Source organism: Aulostomus chinensis, chromosome 2 (assembly GCF_037954235.1).
Source record: "Aulostomus chinensis isolate RoL2024-O1b breed Wild chromosome 2, RoL_Achi_v1.0, whole genome shotgun sequence".
Classification (NCBI taxonomy): domain Eukaryota; kingdom Metazoa; phylum Chordata; class Actinopteri; order Syngnathiformes; family Aulostomidae; genus Aulostomus; species Aulostomus chinensis.
In genome coordinates this window covers 12,541,884-12,564,200 of record NC_141321.1, presented here as the reverse complement: position 1 = coordinate 12,564,200, position 22,317 = coordinate 12,541,884, and the positions used below count along the sequence as shown (strand labels likewise).

Genomic DNA, 22,317 nt, shown 5'->3' with positions numbered 1-22,317 from the left:
GCTTCAAGTCAATTAAGTCCCGCACCAGCAGACTCACAAAAAGCTTTTTCCCCTGAGCCATCAGGACTGCCAACACCTACAAACATAGTTAAATGCACACACACAACTGTCTTGACCCCCCCCCCCATCAACAACTATCAAACTACCTCATCCTGTACTGCACCTTAATTTGTTATCTGCACTTAGTAATCTCCTTTTTGCGCCTTTCACTTTTTTTATTTACATCTTGCACATTTCTATTGTTTCTAGTTTTACTGTTCTTACATTGTTTATTTATTGTATCTTTTCTTTTGTATCTTCAATTTGTGGTGCATGGTGGCTCTGGAAGTGCGCTCTTTTTAACGATTTTCACTTTACCCCCTGTACAGCGACAATAAAAAGATTCCGATTCTGATTACTGTGCTTTCACTCAGGCCTAATGTAAACTTCAGGGACATATAAAAGTAATTGACATTTGTTCAGATCTAAAAGTGATCAGAATCTGCTATCAAGTGAAGAAAAGTAATTTTTGGTTTGTTCAGTTTGAAGGGATACCGCTGTGCTTGGGTCATTGTCCTTTGTTACATGTAAACCTTTGATCGGACAGAAGAGAGTCAAATTCAGGTATCGAAATGGTTCATCAGCTACTACATGTTTTTAGCGATGCGGCCTTCTTCAGTGTGCACAGATACAAAGCACAATGCATGTCAAATAAAGGACACAGACAAGCCTGTTAAACCCAATCAGTAAAACCCTGTGGTGCATGCGACAGTAAGACTGCACATAAAGGTGTATCATGTAGAATCAACAGCATGGATTCAGATTACACAGATGGGGGGGGCACTTAGGGGTCAACTGCATAGCAATTTACCATGTAGAATTTACACCAACTATCTAATTTGACATTTTACTACTATATCAAAAATGGTAAACCTACTGACTAAACCTCATATATATCGTATAATCAAAACAGCTGTGGCAGTTCCTGTGGACATCAGGTTTCAGTCTGCAAAAATATTTTCAAAAATGGGTTGGAGAGGTCAGCATAACCTACTACAAGGTGACAGATGAGCCAGTAAAGTCAAGACATGAGAAATTCCAGTGTGAAGCTCTTGTCTTGCACAGCTGCAGACATACATTAAAGTGTTGTTAGCTTCCACCTTGACAAAACTTTGTCATTTTCTTTTAATGCACTGAAAATGGTCTGAAAACACTCCACACTTATGTCAAAGTAGAAACAGTGGTAGCTGAGAAGTAGCTCTCATCTAGCTTGTTTTATGGTTGAGCAATCATCATCATCATTATCATCATCATCATCACCATTATCATCATTGAAAATGTTTTTGAAAAAGCTTTTTTTATTTTTGTCAGCCCAGGAGCTCTGTGGGCTTTGGAAGCACAGCTACTGTATAAGAATAAGTTGCCTTTATTGTCACCCAGGGATCGAGCCCAGGGCGAAATGCCATTACACAACTCAAAGCCTGATACAACTATCACAATCGGTCACAATTATCACAGATTGAAAGTAATACAGATGTTGTTTGCCAAAAAGTATAGTTCCAGCATGAATGAGTGGCTGCCTCCTAAACACAAATAGCCATTTTTGATTAGAATTTCTGTTTGTGTAGAGTTTTAACAGCAGGGTTCACTTTGGGAATATGGGAGCTTTATAGTGCTGTTTTTGTCACTTTGGACAGATCCAGGTGAAGCAGCCCCCCCTGATCCTACCGCTGAGAAAGCTGGTGCATCAGTTTTGTTGTTGTTTTAAGACATAACTCATTTTTTGTATGGTTTCATAAACTGTCCTGTTCTGTTTAGCAGCATGTATATGTTTTGGGTTCAAATATAATTTCTTATGGCTTTAATTTCACCACACCCACACATAAACAGTACAGTCCACAGTACAAACAATAGATTCCAAGCTTTACTGTGCGTGGTGTGTTTGAGATCAAATATGCAAATATAAGTTGGCCCCAGAGGAAACAAAAGGGAAGTTAATCTCGCGGACAGTATCTAATATTCCTCTGGCTGGATTTGCATTAGAGTTCTGCATTATTATTCTATAAGTGAGAGCTGGTGACTTTCCCCCAAGATGGACGGGCTTCATTTCTCATACAATCCTTATTATATACTGTAATCGAATGGCGCTCAGTCTGATGGCAGCTGATAAAAAGCTGTCAGCTCTGTCGGAGGCTACATGAGGTGAGCTCGCCCTCTCAGACTGTTTTCCTCATTATTTCTATGACACTTAACATCTCACAGTGTTGATAGAACTTATAGGGGCTTGTAATGTTTACAGTCAGGTTATCTCCTCACAAAGGAAAGGAAATCTCGAACTGAATCATCAATGTTTTATCAGTTCAGGTTTATGAATTTTTCAACAGCAGAGGAGTTCTTCAAATGCGAGCCAAGTCAACTTAGGAGAGGCTTGCTGTGTCGGTAGGCTGCTTGACATGCACTCCGTTAGATACATCAAACTCTCTTCCTCTTTTGTTTCCTGCACGAACACTTTCTGCACCAGTGGAAAAGCCTTATTCAACGTTTGTTGCCATTTTGCTGTAACTGTACAGAGGCCAACTACCCCATTCACGTATTGTTCAGGCTCATTTGGAGCCCTCAGGTAGCAGCTGTATTAGTTTGCTGCATTTTGCCTTTGATGCAACACCTCCTCTTCAGCTACACTCAGTATGACTTTCTACTAATGGTTTTTATGTTAAGACCTGGTTTTTCAGTTTTAAACGTTGTCTTTAGAGTTTCATGTAAAAACGATTCCTTTCCAGTCATGCCTCAGTCCTTTATTGTCAATTCCAGGCTGTGTTCTGCAGTCTGCTCTTTGCTGCAGATCCACCTTGAGCAAGTGAAAGCAGGCTAGCTCCTCGGGGACAGTCTGCTGTGTACTGGCTGGCTGACTGGCTGGCTCGCTTCATGTGTCGATACACAGATGACTGGATGTGTGGAAAGAAAGAAATGCCATGAACTTTCAGAGTATGCCAGGGAAATTAAAAATGAATTGGAATCGTGTTTTTGTTCTTCTTGAGCAGTGGGTTAGTTGTGCATGTGTTTTCATGGCGCTGAACCTGGTAGCCACCTGAGCTACTAGACCTCTCCAAAGGGAACTTGCAAGTGTGACTTCAAGTTAATAGAAAATAATGTGCTTTTCTCAGAAATCAGAACAGAATGCTGAAGAAGCATTAACATAGCAATGCATAAAACATAGAAACATTCTGCCATTTTAGCACCTTTAACTAATATAAATATAAGCTTGTCCAAAATGCATTTCACCATATTGGCAGGATCCATGTCAGATTTAGTCTGAAACTCTTTAAGAACTTGGTGGTGGGTTATGTGAAGACAGGTTTTGCTCAATGATGTTACTGTGGTGACGTGGTTACTTTGGACATTCCTCCACAGAGCAGTTGTAAGTGGACACCACATGGTCAGAGTTTTATCAAAATAAACAGGCTTGATGAGAGTCCTTTCTTCATGTGATTTACTGCAACACAATATGTAGTAAATGTTTGTTCTCTAGCGTCACCTAGTGTTTACAGGAAGGGATTTTTGCAACACATTGAAATATTAGTCTGCTCCATCATGCGAAGTCCAAATATAACTAGGTTCACCTTCCTCTCCCTCTGCACACACACACTCCACCCACTCTGATGCTGAGAACAGGTGTGAGGGCCCACTCATTTCTCATCAACACAACTGTTTGCAGCTTTAATCAGGGCCCGCCCATGAAAGGGCCAGGGACCGTCACTTTACCTCGGCAGAGTTTAGAGATCTCAGAGTGCTTTCTTGTTATTAGTGTGGCCTGTGTGTTTGGTGTTGATTGGCAGCCTGCTGGTTCAAGGGAGGCCTGAGGCAGCCCTAAGCTTTATGAAAAAGTGAAGTTTTATAGTTGGTCTACTCTTAAGAAGAGAATTAGGACTCTCATTCTGCTTTTGGAGACTCAAGTAACCACAGTAAGCCTGAACTCAGGGAGTGCAATGATCCGGTGGGGTAATGAGGAGCTCTTTTAGATGGTTGGATGTTGAGAGCTTTGTTGGTGAGGAGGATTTGAAATTCTATCTGGATTTAACAGGGAGCTAGTGCAGAGAAGCTGCTTTGGGAGAAATAGTACTTGTCCATGCACATGCAACACCATTCTGTTGGAGCAGGCTGATGAAGAGAAATTGCAGTTGTAAGTAAGAAATGCATGAACTCATACTCACTGCCTTTTTGAAACAGAATAAACGTGATTTTTGCAATGCAAAAAAAAAAATGTAGTTCTCTACTTCTTCTTGTGTGTTATGCTTAAATATAAATTTCAGCAGTGCTCACAGAAGCATACAACCCTGCAGAATCTAATGGATGCTCTCAGGCATTTTCTTACTAGTTGCTGCCCTACTGGACATCGGCCCTCTCAAAACTCTTTCCAGATTTACTTTGTGCCCTTGGCTAAAACTTGAGTGCTATACAGTAATGTACTTATCTAGCTGTGACACTGTGACATGGGTTTTTCATATCTGGCCAGACAGACGTCCACACAGACTTCCCTGGCAGTGTCTTCTGTGAGTGAAGTCCCTCTGGACGCCGACTTAGCTCTTCCTCCTCCCTGCCAGTTAAAGTGGCCATCTGTAAGACTTAGCCAAACTGTGGGCGGACCTGCCAGGCTCTTGGAAGAGCTGAAGTTGAGAAGGAAGGGAGCAAAAGTTGGCCATCGCATGCTGCCCTCAGCTTCATCTTGTCTGCTGGATGAATTTTCTGGCTCTAGCTGTTTCCTCATGTGACTGAATTGCATTCATTTATGTCTCCAAGCCTGTAACCTCCACAGCGGAGACTTTCTTGAGCCATTGTCATTTGCAGATTGTTAGGGTGTATTAAATGTTGTTTAAAAGTTCTGCTGCTGAAGAAGTTTTTCCTGCAAGCCCTGCATCATTGTCTGTGTACTAGCACTTTTACACGTATAGTTTTCAAATAGTAAAGCCATAATCGTCTTGTTTTAGAATATAGTATTATGAATATATTATACACTTAAATGACAAGGGCACTTCCAAAAGACCAATCAGAATAAAATAGCAAATCTGGGTCATGACCGACTCTGATTGACAACTGTATGCTCAGTTTAAATGCATAAGCAGGAGAGGATGCAAGGGCTTGAAATGTGGAAATGACAACTGAGACAGCTCTTTGTAACAGCGGCATATTTAAATCAGCCCATATGGCACAACACAAAAAGGTACTGGCCCTGATACAGCCTAGTTTTCAGATTTTTTTTTTTTTTTTTTTTTGCTGGCAAGTGTTGAAAGGAAACAAGCCTGAAAAGTGCATTAGATTGTTGTCACACTCACTCACCAAACATCTAATGAGTGGAAACTAGTTGTCATTTTTTACATATCAGGAGTCGACTTGTTTGAGGACAAAGGGTGGTTTTACACAGTGAAACTTTCATGCAATGAATTAAGTGCAGCATCATTTCCATGCAACTCAATCAACCTTTTGCCTCATATTTAACCTAATTGTTTATCTAAGAACATATAGCTTGCTGTAGATTAGCAACTTGTGATGTCCTTTTGAGTCAGTCAGTGGACAAGCGGATTCTAGCAACTTCTACGGCCTTGTGCGACATCTGAGCTAGTGGTAGAGTTCTTGATGGATTGGGGACTTGGCTGTTAGCTTTGCAGCCCTACATGGGGTTGTTGTTGGTGTGGAATGAGCTTCAAGTGTGTACTTCAACTGCTTATGCTCCTTCTGTTGGGCCTTGATGCACGTTGATACATGACTAGTGTGGTGGTTTAGAGTTCTGACAACACCAAGTGCTCCAGTGGGGTCAAGTTAAGTACTAGTGTATGTGTGTGTGTGGTGTGCGTGTGTGTGTGTACACTTGGTGGACCCAGCTGGGGTGTCCCTTAGTGTTTAAAGCGAGTCCAATAATGCCAAGTTCCTGATGCGTTTTCATGTTAAGTAGAGCTTATTGGCTCAATGTTACTTTTGACCCAGAAGTCATCCCTATACCGACAGCAGTGACTCTGATACGCTGGAGGAGGTCAGCCCAGCCCTCTATTGAGCCCCATATTAATTACAATATTCTGTTTATCTTGATTTTGGACTATTATATAATTAATTGCCCAGCCCTTCTAGCAGGTACTTTAAGAAAAATCACAAGTTGTCCAACCATAAGTCTTCAAGACGTCTCCTTATTTGTTTTTTGTTTTGTTTACTTGCCGATGGATGATTTCTTCTTCTACTGCGTTGCAGTCACAGCCATGTATGCACATACTGCCGTCCTCTAGTGCAGCTCCAAACCAGTTGATGGAAACACCCCTGATGTGCAAAATTTGTTTCACAATTCGATGGAAACAGAATTACAGTTGGATTCCTCAACCACAACTACTTTCCCTATAATCTACAGTAGTTAAGGTGCCAGATTATTGGTTGGTCATTTTGGAAGACACTGACAAATGACCTTCAGTGTTGCTTCATTGTGTCATGGTTTAGATATGATGACTTATTGGTTGTCTCTTCTTGTTAATAGAAGCTCTATGACTCAGGAAAATAAGTGCTTTTGGGAGGTAACGTACAGTGTTACATATAGAGAGATTTAGGCGCAGTTCTGTTGGTCCATCCTATTCTTTTTCATATTCTAACTTGCTACCTCGGAAAAGCTAGGAAGGAATTTATTTTAAATTTGGCATCAAGAGCACTTGGACTAATGTATAACTTGAACAGATTTAATTACTCAAAGATAAAAGGTCACAGTCAACTTGTGTAACTGCAATATCTCAAGAACGTCTTTGGGAAATACGCTCAATTTTAGCACAGACATGTACTTGGACTCAATGATTTGACCCATTGTGATCAGGTTTTGGTGGTGGTGAAAGGCCGAGCTCACTGTGAGTGCACAAAGTCAGTTTCTTGGCATAAATAGAATTTACATCTTATTCACTCACATGCCTGTAATGGCTTGAGTTGTTATTTTAATTAAATTCCCTTAAAATTTATACCACATAGTAGATTATTAGTCTGGATATAAATGAATGTAAACTGTAGGGTGGTAACCCAAGCTTTCATTTTAATGTTGTTAGCATTTGTGCTGTCTATATGGTTAAAGGTACAGTCTGGTGTTTACTGTCATTGTGTGAGCCTGCTGAACTGGCCCTGACTTCACTGTGTCATGAAATGAAACCTCGTGGTGGACACCAAGTTAAGCACTGCTGATGAAACACAGTTTAAGGCCCATCTGCAGCCAAACAGGATTAAAAGACCATTTCTGCATTCACTGCTTTCCTTGTGTGGCTCTCATCATCAGTTTGTTTGTGTTGGTCATAGTGGAGCATTGTGTAAAGCACTTGCTTGAAGAAATGCAGTGGCTGTTTAAATGAGAACTAAGTGGCTTTTTAGAAAGTTAAAAAGCAACTTTGAAGGTTTTTAGATTTGCAAATTCAAAAGGGGATCTAATGGCTGAATGTGAGGGCAGACGGGCCACTCTCACCCTGGGGAGATTTAAAAGCCCTGCACTGAGACAACTGCAGGGTCCTCTCCTCTAAGCTGTCTGTCATGTAAGGTACTGTCAGGAGCGAGGAACCATGGGAGCCTTCTGCTCAGATGTGTCCTTGGTTCTGTTGGCCTTGATTCATGCCTGCTGCTATTTTCTCAGGTCTCTTGCATTCTTTCATATGAGTGCTTTGATGCCTAAACCATGAGCAAATTAGCTGGGAAGGCCGAGTTCTAGCCTCTGTTGTCATGAAACCAGGGAATTGTGTCATGTGTCGTGTGTCCTGTGTAAAAAAAAGAAAAAAAAAGTTTAAAGTGATACGGTTATTAATTTTAATAAACATTGGAAACCTAAGCCTCTGTTTTTTTGCTGAATGGCAACAGTGCAGTGTACTAATACATAGCAAACATTGGTTATTAAACAGATGTAATGTTAACCTTCTTTTCCAGCAGTTACAATTTAAACAACAAAGACATCTAAGGGCCCTTGTCCATGTTCCATTTATGCCTTATAAGTAGTGGCGGGGTGCTGGGATGAAGAGCAGAGCTGTGCCTGAAAAAACAAAAAACAAAACCCTTTGAAAACAAGAATAAAAAGCTGTACATTGGTGCAATGTTTCTGTGACCACAATATCTTTGCAATTTATCAGACTTGGATGGCTCCTTAACCTTTTCTTAGGTATTGTGCTGTTGATATTGTATTTAACTGTTAAGTGGAGGATGTTTGCCATTGTACTTGGTGTGAATGAACTCAGCGATGGAGGTGTCCTGGAGTCATCTAACAGTCTGACAACCACAGAGCAAAGCGGATGTGGGATTATGACACAGTCTGTCTTCAGTCGTCAACACGGTTAACAGCCTTTTGGGAAAGTTGAGAGATTTTCAACTGGGAGCACCCTGGGTGACCACACAAACAATTTGCAGCATTCAAGATAAAAACGCTGGCTGTGGTGCGTTTTCTTGACGTGATGCATTGTCCTCATTGGTAATGGCACTATTAGGACATTATGTAGGTCCTTGAGCTGCTTTGACAGATAGTGGGACAGGGCTCACAAAGTAAGTTCTTAGCTTTCATTTTGAGATGAACATGTTTGTTAACTGTGTCACTGTATAGTGTAACACAGAATTTTAACCTGATGGGCTGTCAATGATTACAGTCAGAAGCTGATGTCATTCATGCCATGTTGAATGGCACTGTAGTGGTTAAACAAGAGGTGTAAATGCTTGCTAGTGGGGGCAGCTAAGCTAACTAGCTAACTTCGGTACTCACCAGCAGCCGTGACCGCTAAGAGTGAACTTTTGAGGCCCAACCACTTAATGTAAGGTTGGCAAATTGTTACTCATCCAGATAAAATCCACCACAGATTAAATGTCAAAGCACTCATCAAAAGTAACCATTGTTAAATTTGATAGGTTTTAAAACTGTCGTGTGATCGTTCAATTAAGTATCATTATTCTCTTTTCATTGTTCTAGCAGCTTACCAAAGTAGCGGCTGCAGATGATAACTTGTGCTCATCAGGTACATTTTTCATCCACCCATAATCTTGCTTTAATGGATTTCTTAGAGCTAAGAAAGACCAGAACCAGCAGGGGCCGTTGCTTTAATTTGCCCCAAATTTCACACAAAGGGGAAATAGCACTTGCAGCCTTTTCTGCTCAGAGTACCGTATGCTATTGGTGCACATATGTGATGAAGCTGTGGTGGCCTGTTTGTTCATTTGTGCCAGTCAAATGCAAAGAAATCTGCATCCTGATGAAAAGCTGCAGTGCAGGCTGGAGTTGAGCTGCTGATCTCTAAGCTTTCATCCTGCACAGGCTGACAGGCTTTTAAATGTACCAATGAAGAAGAGTGAGCCGTTCTTGTCTCCTCAAGATCTGACTCCCTGTAAAGAATCGTACATTCCAGCACTTGTGAGAACCAGCAGGGTCCTGTTTGTTATTTGGATTATTTTCTTCATTGTAGCATTTTTACCATATAAAAGAGATCATATTATCGTGATAGTTTCTGCAGTCTCACTTTTACCTACAAATAAAATGGTTTACATCGCTTGGCTAAATCATTAATCATTAATGCAATCATCTGAAATGGCATCCCAGATATTTGCAATATCATTGGTGGGTAGGATCTTACATAACCAGAGATAAGGACTTGAGTCATTGCAAATTGCAATTGGATTTGAAGTGAAGGTCCAGAAAAATCTGGATTTGCCAAAATTTAAGCATGAAATGCATCAATTTTGTTTTGATGTCTCAGCATCGAGTTAAGAGCTGGAGCTCTGAGTGTGAACGTGACTGTCATCATTAGGTGCTGTTTCCAAGAGACTGCCAGACAGAGCTGCCAGAATAATTTCTTGAGATTTTCAAAGTTTAAGTGTGCTACTTGGTGTTTCCCCATGTGTCATTCACTAAATTAATGTTGCTTGCTCCTTTAGCAAGTGCTAAAGCAGTCAGCACAATGCCAGGTGAGGAGAGTTCTCACGAGCTGATGATTTATCTCAATCCTGCTCTCTGTCCTCAGATGTTGAGAGAGCTGTTCACGCCCCGGCACACATCACAGAGAAAGTTGTGCAGCTGTTCAGGAGTAAAACTGAATTCACCTTCCTGGCCTCCATTCAGCAGAAGTCCTCCACATCAGGAGTGATATTCTCCATCCACGAGTCAGAACACAGGTAATCCATCTGTAATCCTCTTCATTTTGACCTGCAGCTCTTTTCAGGCACAACTTTACCTCAAGGGATTACTGATCTCTTGCCCTTATAAATGAAACCCAGGGATGAAGTCTCATGCTCTTGCTGTTTGCACATGTTTGTAAAATAAATGAGATTATTCCAAATGCCGTTGTGAATCAGCATTTCATGAGAAGGCAGTGGAATAATGCAGTCAGGGGCTCTTATATTCTTAGCCAGAGGGATAACCCTCCATATTTCAGGTCTATAGGATGAGTGTAAAAAGGTGAGCGTGCTATAAAAGTTTATTATAGAATGTTGCATAGAGACACGTACATCTCTTCCCGTGATTTCTTTTTTTTTAAGTGATATGTATGTTTGCAAGAATTACATGACAACAACCGCTGGAGTTTTTGTGCAGAACTACGATTTGAACAGCGATGATCTCTTCATAGAGATTTTAAGGTGTCCTGTTGAATGCAGCTGCAGAATGTGGTGGCAAAGGGACATCACTGAGTGGCAGCAGTGAGCTCACCCCACCCAGGAACCCCTTAGAAACTATACGACAGTGAATATTTTTTAAAGGTCAGGCAACATTGATTTTTTTCCTTCCACTCATTTGGAGGTAAAAGCCTTGAGGCTTGTAAGACATAAAGGCGAATCATACACAAAGGGACATTCAACAGGTGGAACTGTGGCAGAAGTACTACCAGAAATAGCTGTAGGTCTCATACATGAACTTTGTTTTTTTGTTTTTGGGACAAACGCTAAAGCTCATAAAAGTGCATTCCAAAGCTATTAATTCATAAAGAAAGAAATACTGCAAGCATTCGGGCTGAATGATTGTTATAGGGTATCGAATTGTGACACTTTGATATTAAATTGCGACACTATCACAATACTGTGTCATTCACATTTTTAATATTGAGAAAAAAAACATGTTGAAATGATTCTGATCAGATTTTTGCAGGGATCTGTTCCATTAAAGATGGTTCTATTTCTGTAGATTACCACTTGTATGCTGGGATATGGCTGCACCACAGTGCTTCCTCTGGTATTCTGACACTCACTTTGCCTTCAGTCAATAGCTTACCTCTGTAGACTTTTACGAGCAATGTGCTGTACTATGACTTAGATGAAACGTTTTTGATGAGATGAAACGTGGATTGTTCAACCCTGTAATGTTTTTTTTTTTTTTTTAATTAAACTAAAGGCCTGTCCAGATTTGAAATTAAGCTGTGCCCTGTGTGATCTGGTCACAAGGGAACGGCTCTGAAATTAAAGACATTAGACAGAAAATGACAATGCAGTGCAGACTGGGTCTGTTCCTGGGAGTGCCCCTGACAAACCAAACCAAGATATTTGATGCACCTTGTAATACAACTCCATGCGTTTCTCACATGATCAGAGGTTTGACCTCAGCTTAAACAAAGGACATCATCAGAAGATGTGGCCCTGCAATGTGATCCAGGACACATTTACATTCACACTGTTTGTATGGAATGTTGCCACATGTTTCCAAGACCACCTGATTGTGGTTAACAGTGATGAGACCCTAATTGTGTACTGTGCATGCACGTCTGTGTTTATAGCTGTCAACTTGTGATTGGATCACTCATCATCCATGTAAGTACCAGGAAGTCGGGCTGAAGCAACACGAAATACATGTATTGATACTGATTTAGAATGTCCGAACTTGACTGTCCACCCGACAGTATAGTTTTTGGCTTGATCACAAGCTGGTAAAACCATCAAGATTAAAAAAAACATCAATATGAAAATCATATCTCTGTGTAGTTTGAGCTAAAAAGAAAAACAAACAAACAAAAACCATAGCTAGAGGTAATGAGCTAGCAGCAGTGCAGGGAGATTGCTCAGCATTCTGCTTTTCAAAAGTACAGTCATCACTTGGTGGATTTTATGATGATTTTATGCATTTGCCAGTTTCCTGCCCCACAAATGTTGAGTTTTGTGGCAGTAACAATTAACGTATGTAAATAAACATTTACAAAATCTTTCTGTATAAATATTTCATTTCACAACGTATATATATATATATATATATATATATATATATATATATATATATATATATATATATATATATATATATATATCTGCGGCTGATAGTCTGGTGCGGCTAATATATGTAAAAATATTTTTTCTTTTAAAATTTAGTGGGTGCAGCTTATATTCCGATGCATTGCACTGGCAATGTGAATAAATAAATTTGCCTGTGTTAGGGCTTTTTCAAACAAAAAATTCTCCTGATGAATAGACTGTGGCCCGTTGACTTCCATCACAAAGAACCGGACTCGAGAATCGGTTAGAACAGGAATCGATATTGAGAATTGGAATTGGTAAAATCCAAACGATACCCAACCCAACACCACTTAGATTTTAATCAATTTTGTATCCTGAAATAACAATATAGATTGTTGTTGCCTTTCAAATGTACATATTTTACTTTTTGCATTGGCAAATGCAGTGTTTTCTGCCTTTCAAACATAAGTTTGTTGAGCTCATTTTTTTTAAAACCACTGCATTACTTTTGGTGACTCCATAATGCAGAAAGTACCAGCCATGTACTGTATATTTAGCTTGAAGATATTTAGTGACCGATGGCTAACAACCAAACAGCAGCAAAACTGCCCAAACACATGTACAAATCCTCAGGATTATGGCCTTAATAGTTTGGATCTTGGTTTACAAAGAGCAAGATCAAATCCAAAGTGCCATTAGCGTCAAGCTAAATATAAATGGCTGTCTCTTTCTGCATTCTGGAGTCACGAAGAAGTGAAGCAGGAGGTGAAAAAGATCTTTGTGAGCTCAAGACACCTATTTGTTACTCTTTGAAAGGCAAAGCACAGGTTTTGGGTGAAGTATGGCTTTCATACAGTTGAGTACTTTGACACTTTTTTTCTTAAATGTGACAGAACATTGTCCACTTAGTTGCTCTTTGTGGAAGACCTTAAATGTTCCTGCCAATATTGTGAATTGTTAGCGCATTGAAAGATATGTGTTTATGCAAATCCAGCTGAGCCAAGCTGCAGCAGGCCGGAGCTATTTTGAGACGACGTTTGAGTCAGGCTGCCACACTGAGAGCATAATTAAATCTGGAGAGATGGACAGAGCCCTAACCGGCTGGGTGCAGACCTGTGCTCCATTGTGTCCAAGGATTTGTTCTGAACCTGTGAATCCTCTCTGAAGGCCCTATTAGAGCCCTCAGCCTATGCCTATTCTTCTCCATTATAGCACAGCTCCCCCATTCAGACTGCTAACGGAGTGCTAGCTCTGCCATTTGGCCAAATCCTCACTTTCTGCTCTGTCCCTTCTTTACTTCTTCATCTTTCTCCAGCCTCTGTTCCCTCCCACCTCCTGTGCCGGTTCCGCTCACTGAAAATGACAATATCCTTCTCCGCTCCCTTCTCTCATCCTCCGCTCTGCACATCCTCAAAGTAAAAACATCTTTTGAACACAAGCATTTCTGAGTACATGTTGCAAAAGCAGAGGACCCTATTTTTCCGCCACTGTGCACTGGGGGATGGGAGGGAAGGTTTGTTACTGCTCTATTAAGCTGAATAGAACAAAAGAAACCTATTTCTGCTTGGCCAGCAGTTTTCTGGTTCCCAGAAGCACATTCATTGTCAGCAAGTGCCAGTAAATCTGTGATGAACAAACTTAAATCCCAGTCTCTCTTCCCACCTGAGCACTCAAACAGTAAAGATGCTCTACCAGCTCCTCCAGATGCTCTCATCATCTGCCTGCCCTTTATAACTCTACAGGTCTGCAACCCCCCGCCATGCCTCAGTTTGTATGCGCTCACTGATCTGTCTCTGTTAAGGAAACGTGAGTTCAGCTCAGTGTGTGGTGGGAGTTGAACAGACACAGATGGAAGCAAGAGACTTGTTAAGCTAAACTTGATAATGTAACATAGGTAGGTTGAAAACCAAAAGCTGAATTATTTTATAAGAAATTAACAACACCCCCCCCCCCCCCCAGTAAAACTCATTTTAATATCTATGAGGCCTCAGTGTGTCCTGTATATTCAGATCAGGCAGTAATTGAAGGCCTCACAGGATGTTCAGAATGTATTTTAGCACAATAACTTCGGATGCTCTCCTCTGTCATGTCCATCGACATCAAAGAGAGAGATCTCTGTGCAGTCATTAGAGAGAAGACAATCAATCACTGCCATCAACTATCACGTTTCTTTTGTCTGACACACAGCATCCAATTCTTATATACAGTATAAATAAATATGCTTGTGTACAATTGGTGTGATATAAAATGCAGTATCTTAGAATGCAGAAGAGTAACTTTACAAGACACTGCTCCATCTGCCGGTGTCTTTGTTTGACCTGCAGAATTTTCAGATTCAGTTTTGCTATCAGATGGGATTTGTGTGTAAATGTCAGAAACAGAAATCTCCTCGCTCCTATTCTGAAACTCCTGCTCTCCCCTATGGTGAGGGTGTGAGGGATTAGCCGGCCCCCCTCACCTCTGACTGATACCAGTTTTCACACTGCACTCCTTGGATCATTCGCCAGCAGAGTTTGCTGTGAGAAAACAAGATGCATTAGAGTACAACTGCTGACTGACAATTAGTCCTTCTGCACCTCAGTTTTTGCCGCAGACTGAAATGTAGAATTTTGCACATCTTACCCAGAAATGCAGACATTATGCTACGTTTATATCGCATTGAAATTTAGATTGATATGAACAAAGCACTGGGGCAAATGAGGGTAGAAATGCCCCTGAGAGGACTACATTAGCACTGACCAAAGCTTACCGTTTTTTTTTGTTTTTTTTTTAAATATTACTTGTAGAAACTTGTTTATTTTTCAAATGAAAATTGAACTGATTACTTACTTTGTTTGTTATCTTTTGGACTAGTTTAGTCCAAATCAGAGCTTCTTAGCTGAAAACAGCTGCCTCGCAAATGGGACTGATGAGAGCACTGAGACGGCAGCATCCAGCAAATGTACTGTAAAACCTGTCAGCTAAAGAGGCTCCATGGAGCTTTCACATTACATCAGATCACTTCAGGCTTATCTGAAAAATCTTGTTTTTTTTAACAAGGGAGGTAAGTGTCAATAACTCTCCAGCTCTCCCACAGCTATTCAGATGAAGCAATGAATGGACATTAGTGCTTAGTGTAGGGCATCAGGCTTGTTCAAAAACCAGTCTGTCTCAAAAGGACGTGTTTTTTTCTTTCAAGCACTTACAACTTCCATTACAAGTATATTTAGCTTTAAGTTAATTCTGACTGACTGCTAGCAAAAGCCAAACTGTCCACAAATTTTGGTTTTCAAACTCTCAAGGGCATCATCTGGTACAGTCCACATCTTCTTTTTCCAGCTGTAAATGCTCAGCAATCCTCAAACACTTGGATTTGTTGTACTTCACAGCTAGTTCTTGGTTTATTTTTGGCAACAATACACCTTTTTACTTTTAAAGACGATTGTTTGTAAAACACGGAGGAGAAAGAATAAGTCCTTGTATGTCGCTGGATGTCATGGTATAAAACCACCCAATTACAACATGTAAAGAATGACATGCCCCGCCCCTTTATCGAACCACAGATACACATCTTGATTAAAGTGAAAAAACTTTTGGCCGCCCAATGAGACATGTTTACTGCATGACTTCTATCTGTGCTCTGCTTGGCATTGCTCTGATATGAGGTTGATTCCTGTCTTCATATAGAGAAGAAGATGAGAAGGCATGTCATGATCAGGATGGTTTATTGCTGAACACCACAAACAAAGAATTCCTCCCATAGCATGTCAGAGGCTTTGCTTGCTCATCCACACAGACTCTCACTGGCACTTAAACCTCCACTGTTTGTTTTTGGTTTGAATGACAGCCAGACAGCCTGACCCCCCTCCACCTGTCTGAGAGGAAATCAGACCCAGAGACCTCCAACATCAGTCCCTCTGTAGCCAACCTTGAGTAAAAAGCTCTAAATGTTTTAAAAATATCAGACACAACCCTTGACTACTAACTGATCAGTTTGACTCTGTGGAATGGCAGGTTTTATCTGTTCATACACAATGAAAATGTATCATTTTTTTTATATAATTTTCAATTTTATGATAAACAAACATCTTTTTTTAATTCCTGTTTCAGTAGGTTCACTCATTGTGAATGAACACGTACGAGTGGGTCCACTCTCCTGAAAAGCTGTTTTCTTTCCACTTTTCTTAGACAGCTTCCCATGTGAAACAAATACTTTTGCCTGACACTGTTATTATTCCAGTTGTTGCCTATCATTCACTGACATCTCCGTCTCTCCTCGTCTCACTCGTCTGCTCCAGTCGGCGTGATTAGCAGAATACACATTTTGATTGGCTTAGTCACATGAGAGGATTTACCAAGCATGAAAGTGCTCTGTGAGTTTCCTGGTAAACTAAAACAAAGGCATAAATGCTAGAAAAGCTGTGCTGGTCAAAACTGAAACTCTGGGTCAAAATGCGTGCATGACTGCAGCTGGGTCTAGACCTGGACTGTGGGTCGCCTATTAGTGATCTGATAAGGAGCAGAGATAATGGATGACTAGAGTCGTCATTGCCAGTGTTATGATCTTTCAGATTGGGGGGAAACATCCAAAAAGTCAGAAGGTTATCACAGTGCAGTATGCTGCATTTCAAACCAAAATATGCCAGTCTGTAAAATTTGCATAGCAAAAGATCTTCGTAAATTAATGAACAAAAATCAGACTTAGGAAAGACTTACTTTTAGCTTTAGCTCAATGACTCCAGGATTGAATGGTTCTTGTTGTCATGGTTACAGCAATAACTGTGGTGTAGTTGAGGAGGTGGTCAGCATTTTTAAAAGGCAGTCCTGACTTGCGGTTGAAAATGTGAAATCGTGGTCTTTGTGGTAAAGTCCCGTGTTTTGCCTTGAAATACCCGACACAACCTCACCATAAGCAGGATTTCTTGCCATGCACACACAAAAAAGTGGTAGCTTTGTCTAAAAGGGTACAAATGCTTGTCACTGGGGGGTAATTGTGTACCTTTCAGTCAAATTTCTATCCTGTTAGTCATAAAAGCTGCACCAATGGCCACTTCCAGACCAATATTGTACTTTAGAGGGAAAATTCTTAAAAAGTTTACCTGTAAGGATTGATCTGCTTTTGTGTCTTATCTCCATTTTGAGTGTTTATAACAACATCATCTGATTTCCTCTCTGGTCTGTAGTACTACTGCTGGTTGAGGGTTGAATGTTGAGCCAGTTAGGAGGGAAAGTAGGGCTCAGAAGGAAAGGTCGCCATCTAACCTGAGGATTACTGGTTTGATCTCCTGCTCCTCGATCAATCGTGTAAAAGGGTCCTGAAGACACTGAACCCTTCATGGCCCCTGATGAGAAGGGTTGCTTGTCGGTGTCTTTCACCATCAGTGTCTGATTGTGTGAATGAAAGACGAAAGGAACTACAGAGCGAGAGCATTCTTTATAAGAGCCCATTCAGGGCCATGCAACTAGCAATAACAACTGATAACTGCCATTTAAAGGTGCTGATAATCCCTGCACGATACTCACGAGTTTGACTTCAACCATGGGAAGCCATGATTTCAGGTTACTAGTGCCTGGAATGCCAATGTGAAGTCAAAGAAAAAAGGCCCAACTGAGCATATAGTGTCGAGGAAAGTTGAGGTTTTGGCTTTTGTATTATGGCACAAGCTCTTTTGGTTAATGAAGGGCGTAGAATGTTGAACCTTGGTGTTAATTGGTTCCATAGTTATTTGCATTAGCTTTATTGTTGACTACAAAAATCAGAATGCCACACAACTTATTTCCGTGCCTCCATCCTGGGTTACTTCTTTGTAGTTTTCTTAATTTTGTATGTTTCAACATGCTCTGACTTGCCCATCAAACTCTTAAGTGATGAAATTACAGTCCTGATGGGTGTCATCAGCTGTGGTGGTCTGCCTCGCTCTACCAACAGTATCACTCTCAACATAGTCCTGTATAGCTGGAAAAGTGAGAATTGCCTTCCTCTGCTCATAACACCCCACCAATCCTTATTCTCTCATCGGGGTCCGACCTGAATGTCGCACCTATACCAGCATCTACTGAATGGAGAAATTCGTGATGACTGAAGCACAGTGTCTCACAACCAATCCACTCACATTTTCCAGGTCAGAGCCTTGAAGCATCGGTGTATTTTTTTCCCCATTGCAGTATGAAGTTTTGTCCTTCTCCAGCGTGTTGATCCTCCCTATTGAGCAGATAATTGTTTGTCAGTTGCCCTCCGTAAAGTAGCTGCGTGACACCAGCAGTGAAGAGAAAGGACCACAGGGTGACGTGCGGTCAGCCCAGCCCTCCTGGCAGCCGTTCATTTTAAAACCTTTTCTCTAAGAGGTGACGCCAGTGCATCTTGATGAAGACCACTTGTCACCCGAACAGCTTCATCTCAGAGCTGTCACCACACTCACGAGACCGCTCCCTCACCCGCAATCTGCATCTCAAGGGACACAACTTGCATCCGGTTCCTGTCGCTGTTTACCGCTCATCAGACGCTGTTAATCAACTTGTCTACTCGTGTCAACACATTTAGAATGTTAACAATAAATGGGTTGGGGTAAAAATGGAGGTCTCTTCATATGTCTGAAAATATGGCTGCAGTTACATGGTGATGCAAACATATTAATCAGTTTTCAGGCAGAAAGTTACTGTTCTTGCTGCTAAAGTACCTTTAGCTCTAAATCCCATAAACAACACAAACAAATGTGAAAACCTCATAGAATACAGGTGTTATGTTTAAATTTTACTTAAATTATGGAGGAACCCAAAGATGCGGCTGTGTAGTGTGTGTGCGTGTGTGTATGTGTGTGTGAGAGAGACATCGGTAAAACATCTTGATGTCTTGTTTATCTCGTTTGTGTGTCACTTGGGACCAAATTGAACCAAACAGTTTTCACTCTCACCACGTTCTTTTAACAGATCTGATTAACAACACCCAACTGCAGCACGCTTGAATATTAATGAGCAAAAACACCCTTGGAACTCGACAATATGAATTCACAATTTAGATTGAGAATATGATGCTGACTCTTCCTAGATGTGTTCATGTTTGCATCCAAACCAAACCCATGCAAACAAGGAAAGGGCACTGAACAGCAGTGCTCCTGGACACTGTCACAACACAGAATAACCTGTGTTGTGTAGACAAACATTGTCCAACACTCGACTTAAGCTCCACTAGAGATGGACTTGCAAGAGTCAGGAGGCTTTAGTCCATGGCACCAGGGTCAGTCAGCATGTCTCTGAAGATTCTCAGGAGTGAGGCCATTGTTATACCAGTATTCAGTCTGTTTAAATCACATGCTGTTTGAATGCATGTGAAAGCCCTCATCATACCCTGGTGAAGACCAAAAAACCAGTCCGAGAACACCTCTCCCTTGCTGCTTAAGGGATCTCCTTTGCAGCAAGAGCTCCATCCAACCCTGGTCCAGCCCAGTTACAGGAAGCCAACAGAACACGGGAGATTTTGGGCTGTCTGCGTGCTGCATCTGTTCAGATGAGAACAAAATGACAGGTAACATGATGGAAAGAGGACAGACTCTTAACTACTGCTGACATCCTGGGCTTGCTATACATCTGGGCCAAAGACTTGACATTTTCCAGCACTGAATTTTTGACCAGTCAGACAGACTTAGAGCACATTTCTTGTTCTTCACTAGTCAAACAAACTAATTGTGAAAGCTCCCAACGTACACAGTGATGTGGATACAAGACAGTGTAGACAATAACAATTAATGCAGAAAAAATGTTTTGCTACAGTTGTGATGTAAGAAAGGTCCAGTATACACATTCAAAATCAGTGAATGTGTAAATGAATGCAACTGGACAACACTGGTATCCTCTTGTGAAGAGAAGCTCTTCGGCTCTTTTTCCTTTTACTACATCTGCCGTTCAATTCTGCAGGGCTGACAACTATAGATGCCTGAAAAAAGGGGTGTATGTACTGTTACGTGGTTCATTATGAGCACGAAATAGTGGATGTTTACATTGCTAGACTGAATACCCAGCTAATAATGGATCAGTCAAAAGCTTTTTAACATTGCCAAGTGTCCTTTGCAGACCTTGATAAGATTTTCAAGTGATTCTGAACAATGTCTGCCACTCTATAGGGATGCAATTTACACCAGCTAAATGAACATAATAATTGAGTTTTGCCCAAAACAAACAAATCACAGTAGACCTACAACTTCTGAATGAAATGCTGAATGAATAATTTAAAGGAAGCAACTGTGTGGTAAAACCAAGCCTGGGCATTGATCATTTTCTGTATGCTATAAAATAAGAAGGGAAAGGATATGATTTCTCTCATATGGTCCCTAGTAGATGGCCCTGCATAGTCTAATTGATCCAATTAAATGTTAACTGAAGTAGTGAAAATGTAATGTGATTAAATTAATAACTGGTTTTAACAGGTTCCAAACTGTGTTCACATTTAAAGCTAATTTTCACCTCGCTTCATTCATGGGAGTTTGGGTCCTCAATCATCTGTGTATTCTCACCTCATGAACAGATAGTACAGTCTGCTCTCGCAGAATAAGGAGGGGAATGTCACCGCTGTTGGGATTTTACTCTGTATGTGTCAAGCATCTTTTAAATGAGAATGTAGGTGTTAAGACTTTTAACCTTGATGACAATTACAATCTGCTGGCCTTAACAGTTGGCCACTGCACTCTGAGTGCCAAGGCTAGTTAGTAGGCTTAGCTGTCCCCACTTGTAGGAGCTCACGCTTCTACTGACATCTCTACAGCAAAATTCAAGAAGGTTGCAAACCTCAACATGATTCGCCCATTTAAACCCTGAAACAAGGCTCTTTCTCGGTAGTAAAACATCAGTGATCAGTCTGGCTGTGCGCTCAGCGATCACATTCACCGTCCACTACCGCCTCAGGTACGGCCACTAACTTTGTACACGTCGTCAGATCCTCCTGACATCTACCGCTAGCAGATAAAACATATCAGCTATAGTTCAAAAACACCAAGACACTTTTTCATCCTTTAGTATCTGACTCAACAGGACGTCAGTGACATCATCATCCAGCTTGCTAGCGCCACCTTCAGCTTCAGATAGTGAATTGCTCTGCTACTTCACTTATGCAGCTCCTGACACTTTCCTTGGTTGGGCCAATATAACAATCTTTGAGCTAGTACATATTTTCTTGTGGCTTTAATTCCAAGTTTGTAACAGTGTCCTACATTATAGTGTGGTATTGCTCTCACCTAACATCTAGTCTAACTACAGTCTCCATCGTTCAATATGGTCTTTAAAATGTAAACACGCCTTTTTTCCTCAAAGCTTTTGGTGCCCATGTTCTACCAGTTGCCTGTAGCCGGAAGTGACAGTGTTAAATGCAGACTTTGAGCATTTCAAATGTTGGTAACGTGCATTGCTATTATTAATCAGAAAGGCACAAGAAAAGGATTTGCCATTTTCAGTGTCTGTGATTCAGTGGAAATGGCCATCTTGCAAGTGGATTATTCCTCTTCATTAAATATGCTGTAATGTGGGGATACAACAGCTACTACTAAATGCTTCATAAAATAAACGCTGGCTGTGAAGTGGAGTTAATGCCTTTGATGATTATTTCATGAGTCAGATCAGGATAACGGTGTGTCTGTGAATCCAGGCCTCTCCAAGCCCAGAGGAGGCTTCACTCAGCGGAAGAGGCAAAGCTGGAGAGCTCTCATTCTCCTTTTACTCTTCACTCGATGCAAATGATTCTTCTCCAGCTGACAAGTAGCAGTGCCTCCGTCTCTTGGAGCCTGCTGGAGACGAGCCGACTGGTCAGCAGGGTCCAGCATAACTGCAAACTGATGGACTCATTTTATTGCAGATAGCAGTCAATACTACAGTACCTTTCACACACTCTCTCTCTCTCTCTCTCTCTCTCTCTCTCTCGCTCTCTCTCACACACACACACACACACACACACACACACACACACACACACACACACGCGCGATGTTGAAACATTTGTGTGATAATTGGTCTATTAAGATGATGGGCTGGCGTTAGCACTGGTGTTGAAGGGTTCACATATGGATCCCCACATTCTCCTGGCATCAGTGTTTTTCTTTTCAAAGTTAGGCCAATGAGTTGATTAAACCTTTACCTCTGCATGAAAGAATATGCACCCTGTCTAACAATGTTTATGTCAACACATTCAGTGTC

At 41.1% G+C, this 22,317-nt stretch overlaps 1 protein-coding gene and 1 long non-coding RNA gene across 2 annotated transcripts in view; both read left to right on the top strand.

The window, feature by feature from the left end:
- The window catches only part of LOC147269091 (protein kinase C-binding protein NELL1-like), a 254,959-nt gene that overhangs the window by 25,250 nt on the left and 207,392 nt on the right, over positions 1 to 22,317 (top strand). Inside the window, exon 3 of the mRNA XM_086179487.1 lies at positions 9,972 to 10,122. Coding sequence (XP_086035613.1) covers positions 9,972 to 10,122 — 151 coding nt within the window. The remainder of the gene's footprint in view (positions 1 to 9,971; positions 10,123 to 22,317) is intronic.
- LOC147269092 (uncharacterized) lies at positions 3,764 to 4,805 on the top strand. The gene is made up of 3 exons (XR_015111293.1): positions 3,764 to 3,941; positions 4,061 to 4,159; positions 4,493 to 4,805. It is a non-coding gene; the product is annotated as an uncharacterized LOC147269092 (long non-coding RNA).